This window comes from Phalacrocorax carbo, chromosome 1 (genome assembly GCF_963921805.1).
Source record: "Phalacrocorax carbo chromosome 1, bPhaCar2.1, whole genome shotgun sequence".
Taxonomy (NCBI): Eukaryota; Metazoa; Chordata; class Aves; order Suliformes; family Phalacrocoracidae; genus Phalacrocorax; species Phalacrocorax carbo.
This window is the reverse complement of record NC_087513.1, coordinates 17,172,484-17,183,245: the sequence shown is the minus strand read 5'-3', so window position 1 is coordinate 17,183,245 and position 10,762 is coordinate 17,172,484. Positions and strand designations below refer to the sequence as shown.

The 10,762-nt window shown below is 41.7% G+C and overlaps 1 protein-coding gene across 1 annotated transcript in view; it reads right to left on the bottom strand.

The window, feature by feature from the left end:
* Positions 1-327: 327 nt before the first annotated feature.
* The window catches only part of LOC104045339 (sucrase-isomaltase, intestinal), a 31,938-nt gene continuing 21,503 nt past the window's right edge, over positions 328-10,762 (bottom strand). Inside the window, exons 9-13 of the mRNA XM_064441707.1 lie at positions 9,611-9,759; positions 5,733-5,821; positions 3,058-3,110; positions 1,242-1,372; positions 328-439 (exon numbers count right to left, since the gene is read on the bottom strand). Coding sequence (XP_064297777.1) covers positions 328-439; positions 1,242-1,372; positions 3,058-3,110; positions 5,733-5,821; positions 9,611-9,759 — 534 coding nt within the window. The remainder of the gene's footprint in view (positions 440-1,241; positions 1,373-3,057; positions 3,111-5,732; positions 5,822-9,610; positions 9,760-10,762) is intronic.

The window sequence follows — 10,762 nt, the reverse complement described above, 5'->3', positions numbered from 1 at the left end:
GATAGTTATCAAAACAGGGAGCAAAATCCATACAGAGTTCACATTAATTGTAGCAAGTGGCTAATGTCAGACTAAGATGATTTGTGGGTGAGTTAATCTTTTCCTCTAGTCTTCTTTGGATGATCTCAGGGGAACGCGACATGCGCGATTGTCCTCTCTAGCAGATGTTCCCAGTGTCACACCTTTCTCAGACCAAAATGCTGCACTCTGCTTTTCTCCTCTGTAACGTTCAATTTAGGGTCATTCTCCGCCTATTCCTAGCAGGAATTGGTGCCATTGTACTGCTGAAAAGGCAGCCTGAGAAAAGCCCGGTACACAGACACTGCTTCACAGCAGGGGGCCAGGCTTACCGATTGAATCACCATCATCCCAGAAGAGAGATCCAGAAGCTTCTTCTTGTTCATCCAGGGCAACAATGAGCCCAAATGGATTCAGACGGCTGTTGACAAAGATGTTGAGGAGTGTCAGTACAAACTGGCGGGCACTGTCCCAAGTTATTTAGCAAAAACTGCTGAACACAATTAACTCCAATTTTAAGGTTACAAAAAAGGCCATAACAAAATGACAACCGTAGTCACAAAATGTCTCCTGAAATGATGACAAAAATTTACCTTGCCTTGTCCCACTGAAATGTAAAATTCCCACTTTCTGAGAGCTCGTGTGGGCAAGTTTCCTCTTCTTTAGTCAGCTTAATGTATGATAATTGGGCAGTCTGGGAGGCAACTGGTCACCAATGCTGCCTTATTATGGTTTGGTTTGATCCCTGCACAGTGCTGTTCCCTTCCTTCACTACTCACATTAGCTTCTGAGCATGGTTCAGACGGGAGGCCAGTATATTACCCATTGGTGTGGGGAAACCATTTTCCTCAAAAAAAGATTTGAGTTTTCCCACCTTGCCCATGGCATTGGATAAATACATCCAAGGAGAAGGGTCATTTTCCCCTTGCATGTGTTTGCTTTGAATGACTGGCAGCAGGTCCGTGTGTCAGTGAGAGCTGCAAAAGCTTTTCCAAGCATAACCACAGAGCCAGGAGTACGTTTCAGCTGTGCAACATACGATGTGGGTCATCTCTGGGGTGATTTCTCCTAATGCAAAGGAGCGAATAGCGGGTTTATGACCCAGAATGGCAGCTGCGAGCTGCAGATAGCCTCCCTCCTGCACTTTCTTTTGATTGCTTTCTGGCTGTCTGTGGGTCTGACTCACACTGTGGTTGTTTGCTGACGGACATAGATGATGTTACCTCTTAGTAGTGGTCGTGGCTGGTGCCTGTTCTGGCAGGATGTAGCCTCCACGAATGAACAGAGGGATCTTGCTCAACGGGGCAGCCACAGTAGCATAGCTCTTGTTCCAGGTGCTTGGCAGTTTATGACCCTACTACAAAAATTCATGTAGTTAAAAAAGCTCAAATCCAGGCACTGAAAAAGAGTCCAAGGGGTACATTTTCATCTCAGTTACATCCATGAAAGTACAAACAGAAAAGAGGATTTCAGGGGTATTATTCCCATTCCTTTTTTTAACATGAAAGAGGATCTAGCCCTTACAGTTATGCATATGTATGAGATAGAAACATCATGAATGAAAGACAGCAAATCATCTTTAAAAATGGTATCATTATTCCATATGCCATGAAAAAACCCTCATCAAGGCACTGAGTAAAAAGCAAAAGAAACTTTTGCTTCCTCTTTTTATGCATACGGAGCCTGTCACATTTCAGTTTAAGGTAAGTGATTCATAATCATTTGGCAATGTAAACTGTAGATTTTCTTCTCTTTTAAGGCCAAGTTTTCCCCTTTCAAAAAGTAATTACAGCATTCAATGAGTGAAAATCATATATGTGTAGATAACTAGCATAAGTTATCTGCATTATTCCTTCCTGGTTTAATGCCTCAAAACCAGGTGTAGGCAAGGCTTACATACAGAGTAGATAACAGGAAAGCTTTGCTCTTGCCCTCTGTAAATGGTAATTGTAACTTATGGTAAATACCCAACCTTGGTTTTGGATAACCATCATGTGTAGGGCAAGTGTGTGCCAAATACTGGGAGCTGAGCTTTGCTAATGGTGTGGGCATGCCCCATAGGCAGGGCAAGGGACACCAGGGCTGCCATCCCCCCACCCAGCCCAGCAAGGGAGGCTCAGAGGGAACCACAGCAAGGACAGCTGAATGAAATGCTTGACCTTGCAGCTCCACAGTCTTATGAAAAGAGAAAAGGGAGAGGGTTCATCCTCACATGAGCATCCATCTGAGGACACCAGCCAAATGCTGAAAATTACCAAACTTCTATAAAATAAGTCTGAATTTCCTGAGAGCATTTCTGTCCTGCCCGCTCATCTGCCAGCATCACTCAGGGTAGTTAACAACAGCCTGATGCTCCTGGGCTCATCTTTCCAAAAGCTCTTAGCATCAACCTAACTATGCCTGCTGAAGCCAACACTGGTCTCATCCTGCAGATTACAGCACAGCATAGTTACGTTGAAACCGAGCACTTCTGGAAATGCAGTACTGGGGGTGATGTTTGAAAGGTCAGAACGTGTAGTCCCTGAAACTACAAGAGGCTGGCATTTTCTACATAGCAGATTGTTCTGCACCTCTTGGAAGCATGTTTCAGAGGGAAGCCTCACCCTGCTCTCTTAATATGCCTTCTGTCAAAAGTGATGCATGTGCAAAACTGCATGCACAAAGTGGCTTGCAGCATGTTCTCAGGAGTACAACTCAAGTTTCTGTCTCTATCAGTACAAGAATTAAAACATGCAATAACGCGGGGGTGGGGGGAAGAAAGAAATCTTGGCAGTTTCATAAAATTCTAGGCTGCTCTTAAAAATTCAGTTCTCTGTCTCTTAGAGCTTTACAAACCAAAAATAGAAAATAAAATGCTACTGAAAGATGTGTAATTTACTCTCCCAGTTAGCCTGGTGTAGACTTTTTGTGCTGTAGTTTTTTTAAACACAGATGCTGAGGTAAAAATACTGCTGAACATTGCTAAAAGTTATTTTGCTGGGATTATACCATTTTAAATTATGTAAAAAATGTAAGAGACTGAATCTTAAAAATACGTACGGTATAGTAGTCAAACCAGAGTGCTTCAGGGAAGTATACATCCACAGACCTTGCTCCCTGTAATTGTTATAAAGTGATTAAAGTCTTTTTTCTTTTTGCATTTCTGATATTATGTTAGCTTTATTATATTTGCCCATGGAGAGATGTATGCTGAATATTCTAATAACATCAAATCTTGGATAATATGGCTGAGTTATTATTATAGCAGTGGACTAGTGCTGGCTAATCTATAATGTTAAACAGATGAGCCTATCTTATCTGGGAGGGTTTTACTGCAGTTCCGTGGGATCAATGTTTATATGATTATTTTGGTCTAGTACATATCTCTGTGTCTTGCAAATGTAACTGGCCTAGGTGCACTCTTCTAACATCTGAACAATCCTGGTGAGGTCTACGGCAGCCTTTGCAAGACAGGACTTCACATCCGATGACAGGGTGGGGGACACCACTGCTTAGTGCCTCTTGCACCATTCCTGTTGCAGAAACAGGCAAGGGTAAGGTCAGGCAAGGAGGATACACAGATATTTGCCCTCTTGGCAACAATTCACAGTTGCAGATAAATAATAGTAAATAATGCGCTGCTAACTGCACAATTGCTGTACTTTGTTTTGCAGCATGCATTGTATCATGTTGCTGCAGGGATGAAACCACACTAAAGGCACTTCAAATTAATAACTCCAGGAAAAGTTGGAATCAAAACATATTTCCTGTTTTGTCACGAGATGCTTATTCTCACAAACAGATTAATTTCGATTCCCAACATAGATGTCTGCCTCTTTGCAGAGATATGGTTTACCCCCAAGGTTTACCCCAGGGTGGAGCATAAAATTAAAGCTGGAGGAGAAAAGTTAGGCAAACCACCATTTGATATATTAGGGATTTTTATATAAAAGTAAATAGAAGGAGTAAGAAATAAATTATTTATTAAGTATGCAAATCTTACATTAGAATACAAGAATTGCTAAGCTGGAAATTTGTCTTGTCCTGCAGCCTGTCTCCCACAATGGGCAGTGCTAGATATCTCAGGCAAAATGTCCTAGTCCTGCAGTAAGTTTGGGGTAGTTTGCTCTATCTGTTTAGATCTTAAAGGTTGGCTTAATCTGTAAAGTACCTTGAAAACTTGAAGGAAAAACCCTGTAAAGTCAAGATGCCCCTCTCTCCATATTGTCTCTGCATTATTATGACAACACAGAATATTCTGGTCTGCAGAGAAGCCTGTAATCACCATCTGAATCATGAGCCTTGCCTTCATGACCCCCTAAATAACAAACCAGTGTGTAAGGCAGTTCCCTGTTTAATTTTGATGGATGTCTCACTTGCTCACACCGTAGGACACAAGGAGCAAAGGGAAAGCTGTCCCTGATCCATCTTTAGACAAGCAGGTGCCATGCTGCAGCTTGATGCAGTCACTGCTGGCCTGCAATGCCACGGTGAGGGCCTTGCAGCTCACCTCTGTCCCCCACCCTGCTAGCTGGCACAAGCCCTGGCTGCCACCTCTCTCCCACTACAAGACCCAACAACGTGTTGCCTCTAGAACTCTGCTCCCTCCATCAGGCCACAGGCACCCAGCCTTCCTTTTGTGCTGCAGTCCCCCAAAAAACATTAGGAACCCCATATCTAGAACCCCTATCATTTTACATATCCTTATAATGTTCTCTTTCATCCCCTGCTTTGCAGGAAGGTGCTCATGGCTTGTCACCCATTCTTTGTGGGAAGGTTTCTCTCACATCTTTCATCATCTTGCTGGTCTGAGACCCTGTGACATCTCCTTGATAGTCATCAGCTTTTGGAAACCTGGGGGAGTCTGAAGATGAAAGACTGGCAAATGAAGTGCCTCAGTGGAGTCAGAATGGTTTTAGATGCAGGAGTAAGAATTTCCTTTTAATTCACAGAGGCATAAGGGACGGATAAAAAAGGTGACCAACAGTGGCCTGCTTATATGTTTGATCATCAGCAACATCTAGAAAATGTATCAGGTATTCTGGCACCATGCTGACTGCAAACAGCTCTAGGATGCACCATGTGTAAATACCTAGCCCTGCTCAGATATACCTTTCTGGTGCTGTCAGCAGTCAGTGGTGGGGAAAGGAGAGAAACCCACCATTCCTGCAGCCAAGCAGTGAAAGCCCTGATGCCAGTGCTGTGCCCTGCACAGCCATAGGAAAATGCTGCTTTTTAAAACCTGTCATATTAGCAGCTAACAATGTCATTACCGTTTCCATAATGACTGCATTTGCCTGTGGTGCTGGGAAACTCCTAGCACAGCCCTTGAGATGCTGCAGTTCCAAAATGCTGTGGGTGAGTGGTAATATGGAAACCAGCTTGTTTAATATCTGTGTGTTTATTCCTGGCTTGAAAGTTACTGCTTTGTGTGTGTCCTTGGAGGGAGCTGTCAGCACAATAACAGGAGCATGCGAGGGGCAGCATCCAGTGTGTTTACATCCATTTGGTACTTGGAGTAGCGGGGAAATGCCGTCCCCTCACTTTCATCCTCCCACTTCAAGCACTGGGCAGCTCTGTACTGGCTGTGCTGCTCAGAAATGCATTCTGCAAGCTTTGACAGTGGAGGGAAGAAATGGGTGGATATGAGCAAACATGCCCTGAATGTCATCCAATGCCCTAAGCGCAGTTCATTTCTTTTATGCCAGTATGATGGCATTTTTTAATTACAGTACTTGCCTCTTGAAGAACAGGAGCAATCATAAAAGCAGGTCCCCAAAGGAAGGTGGTATCTATTCCATGAGTCTGCCGATCGGAGGTAAATCTAGTGTTGAAAGTGAGATATGCAATGTTAATTCACATTGTTCTAGAACTTGCAGGATATTTTGGTATTACTCACTGCACAAGAAATTGTTTTCTCCAACACTGCCGAATATTTTTCCTGGATGAGAGAATTCCAAAAGCTGGACAGAGATTCAGAAATTACGGTGTCACCTACCATACTGGAGCAGACCAGAACCCTCAAAAAAGGCTGGAGCTGATTTCCATTCAGAATAGCAGCAGTGGGAAAACAACTAACTAAATTTCTGTCCAGTGGAATGAGACTTCATTGAGGGAGCCAAAGAGCAGGATAGGGGCCAGGACCAGGAGAGGGAACACAGAGGAATAACACTATGCTCTAGGATTAAAAGCATTTACTAAAATCCTTAGATTTGGCTTCCCCCACCTTTCACAGATTTACATTAGAAATCTTTTGCAGGACAAACACAAAGCAATGTTCATACATATGTGCTTTTTAGCTGTCTTTTCTGAATGGATGAAAACGTATGGAATTAAGCTAATTTTATTCAATGTTTTAAAATTGTTTTGGATTCTGATCATGTCCTCCAGAGTGCTTACAGTCCCATCCACCTGGCATCGTCTGCCAGCCTGGGAAGAGATCTCTATTCCACTATGCAACAGCTAATGAAAATATTGAATAGCACCTGGCAAAGAGGAGAAATCCTCCTCGTCTCAGGAACCTCAACTCATCTGGCATAAAATCGTTGAGAATTTAAATAGGCTTTCATTCATTTGTAAGCCTATCTCTGAGGAAATTCATAACTGATCCTCATTCTCTAGTTATCTTATAAGAAAGTCACATAGAATATGTCCCAAGCCCTCCTAAAATTAACGTACCTTGTACCTCCTGCTTTCTCCCGCTCCTCTGCCACCTTTCCTATCCAACAACCCTGCTGCCTTGTCAAAGATGGCAACAGGGCTGGGTTACCAACATTAGTTTCTGACAAATTCGCACTGGCTGTTGCATATTAATGTATTATTCTCTAGGACTGTACAAATTATTTGTTTAAAAATTTATTTACTGTGTCTGTTTAACCGACTGTGCAGCTGCCCCTGTCTAAAGACAGGTTCCTGTTGTATGCTGGCCGGAGCAGAGTGTCCTGCTGTGACACCCCGCCTGCTCAGGGCATAGACATGCACTGCACCCAGCCCAGACTTAAATACCCCAAATGAGCAAAACCACCTCGGCAATAAAAAAATAATCTATTCGGTGTTTGGATTTCTAAAGTATTACAAGTTTAGGGGTTTACATAGAACTTGGGACAAAATGTTCTTGAAGACATGCCTCAGGTCTGCCTGAAAGAAATCTCAAATTATTCAGAGTTTCTTTTTCTCTCAAGAACAGTAGTTCTTTTGGACACCTTAATCTTGGTCATTATTGCATTTTGACATAATGTTTTGTAAATATTTAAATCAGTGTGTTGTTTTTTATTAATTACCTTGTCTTAAAGTTTTTGAAATATAAAACATTAGTTTTTCTTGTCATCTCAATAGCTTCTCTGTATTTTTAGTTTCACTGTAATAAAATTGTAACACTGTTCAATATACTTTGTTGTGGGAGATTTCAGGAGAAAAACCTGATCAAGAAATTATGACAAAAAATAATCTTATTTGCATGTGGAAACAATCATCTCACCATCTAACTTGGCACTATTTTCTCTTGGAATTACAGCAACCACGAGCACAAATTCCGCAAACAAATGAACTTTCCCATTTTGAAAATATAAGCCATTAAGCACCATGAAAGGTGCTTAATTCCATCTACATGCTTCCTATGGTTACGTGCTGGCCTCTCTTCTATCTTATTTTTCCCCGTCTAGCCATTAAGCAGAGCTTTCCCTTCCAGTAATGGATTACCACCTCCCGGTCTTTTTGGACAGCTGAGCTACTGGCGCCTCTGCTTCACTGAGTGAGAGCCTCAGAGTCACCTAAAATGCTTATAGGAATCTACTGGGATGTTCTTGTTTGTTATTTGAAATAAGCACCTAAATATTTGAAACGAAATGAGAAATCTGAAATGACCACATGAAATAGCTATTGCTTGGAGACTCCCTGCCCAGGCAGAGTTGTTTTCATGGTGAGGCTTGCGAACCCGTAACAGCTCCATCCAAAAAACTAATACAGTTTTTTTTAGCTCTCCTTTATATTTGTTACAAGTGAGGGAAAGGTTTGATGTACAATTCCATCATCTGTATATCAAAAATTCTGTTTCAATTCTCTCTTTCTCTAAACCCCACATTTCTCCGTTAGCACCTGGGTCACTTTCTCTACTTGAGCAGACCAACTAAACCAATGAATATTAATTAGAAATAGTAAGAAATACTCACTAAATAACAAAAGCAAACAGAATTAACCAATAATAGTAAGAAGTACTTTTAAGCCATTTTAGGATCTAGCTATGGCAGCACTAGCAAGTGACGTGCCCACTAGAATGGGACCCAGATAGCAAAAGAGTTTGTGCTGATCTCCTGATGCCGACACTTCCTACAAGCATTTTACAGGTTTTATTTCCTAGTAATCCCAGACTGGTCCCACTGACTAAACCCCCATCAATGGCTGGAGTGCACCTTTTGGCTCAGTTTCATCCAACAGAAGTCTCTGCTGGTGCGTCTGAGACTGCTCTACTATTCAAATCAAAGCAAATTTGGAAATTTGCTAATGTAGATGTGGCCCAGATAGGGTGCAAGTATGCTGGGAATGGTCAGAAATGCATCACTTTAGCATCACTAAAGTAATTCTGTATCAACAAAGATTAGCTAGCATTAATGCCAAAATGAATTCGGTAATTTCCAATATTAATGTGAATCTCATTAAGCAAAACTAGAGCTAAAATAAATACTTGAAATAGCATATGGCCCCTTGTAAGACGTAAGTACCTATACAATTTTTCCTTAATGTAACCCAGTTAAGCGAGGTAGCAGAGTAGGAAGGGCAAGGATACTGCTTTTAAAATTTATCAGTTAGCCATTATGCTGAGTAGGCAAAACAGATTTTGTGTGTATCCTTTCCATACTCGAATGGTCTGCACTTTAGTGTAATCTCAGTTTAATTTGCAAAAAATGCCTTACCCTTTAACCAAAATGTTTTTAACCTAATGGGAGAAAGAAAATTAAACAGTCCAGGATGTAGCCTGCACCAATGAGACTAAATTGTGCCAGAGCTTCGGGCAGTAGCCTTTCATATGCTTTCTTTGCACTCCTTTTGCTCAAGCCTTTGCATAAAGCATTCTGAAGTAGAAAATTTAACAAAAGCAGGTAGAAAGCTAACTAAAAGATGCTGAGAGGGAAACTGAACCACACTTTGATTCCTGCTTCTTCCAAACAGAAAAAATGAGTTGTTTCCAAAACTGGAAAATGGAGACTTCTCTGTATGAGGCCTCCTTGGCATTCTGGACCAGAACACAGACTTCATAGATTACATTCAAATACAGAAAATACAGGGGTGTGATTCCTATTTTTAAAATGAAAAAAAAAAAACCCCTGCATATCTGCCTAAGACAATACATTTTCAAAATTCCCCTTACTTAGTTTTTTTTTTTTTCCCACTGGAAACAAATATAGATTATATTTAAATGAAAATCCATTTCATATATGAAGAGTTACTTTTGTACATATAATTTGATTAGATTTCATTGTAATACTGTTCTTTTTAAGAGAGAGCATGCGGTAATATTACTGTGACTATTCTCAAATAGGTATCAACTAGTTTATACATAGAAGCTTAACTGCTTTTGGGAGTAAAACATGACCAAAAAGAGAGACTCCAAACTCACTCATGCATCAGTGACCGCACCACCGTGTTTCCATGAACATGAGACTCGAAGAACAAGGTGTATAAATACGGCAGCAGTGAGTATCTGATCTGAAGCGTAGCACGAGATATTTTGGCAAACTCTTCTCCGAACGCTGCTGGGTCTTGTTCCTGTTACGGAAAAGCTTTGATTTGTGCTGAGCGTTAAAACTAGGGACTGTAAATTCAACAGAGAAACTATGTGCAACCTAAGCAGAGCTGTGGCTGGTATAATGCTACAAAAGTGAATGTTTAAATAAGAAAAAAACCACTGATTTTCAAACTGGAAGATGTATTAAGAACAACATCCATTATCACCAAACTAATATTTGTATAAAAATTTTCAAGTTGAAAAATTCCAGTGAGTTCAGAGAGATCAGGCCCCACTGTGTGTATGTGAGCATTCTGCAACCGCCCCTAACCTTCTGACAGGAGGGGAGCTGGGGTGTCATATCTGTGCTCAAGAACAGACACCTTGTCTCTAGAAATTAATTTACCCTGGAGATGCAAGCCCTCTGGGACAGAGAAGGTGAAACACAGGAAAAAGAGAAGACTGATAATCTGCAAAACAAATGCAAAAGCATAAATATGTTGGCCAAGAACATAAAGGCAAATCTATTTAAAAGTAAGAGTAAATTCATAGCCCTGCTGAAGCCAACAGGAGTGACCAAAGTCACTGTGTGTGGCAGGGAAAACATTCCATACATACAAAGAAACTTGATTTTTCCTCCTGTGCCCTCCACTTTAGGATGCCCCAGTCAAAGGGACACTCACTCGTCAGCAGTGCCCCTCGCCTCCTCGCTGCCAGCGATGCTCTCCTGGGAGAGAGGGCACACATGCTGGGTCCCACCATCAAGAGGGCAGGTTTAAGCAATCTGTCTGCACTCGTCGGCTGCTTCTGATCTACTTCTAGGCAACCTTGACTCTCCCCTGTGATGGGATGCGGAGCACGCAGCCCTGGGCAGCGCTGATACAGGAAGGAGTTACATCTCCTTTAATTCCTCCTGTCTGACCTTCTCCAGTGCCGAACTGAGCCAGCTAATGAGTCACATGGCTCCCTTCCTCCTTCACAAAATTTTCCCATAATACTCAGTTTTCTCATTAAAATTGAAGAATGTATGATGAATTCCAAGGA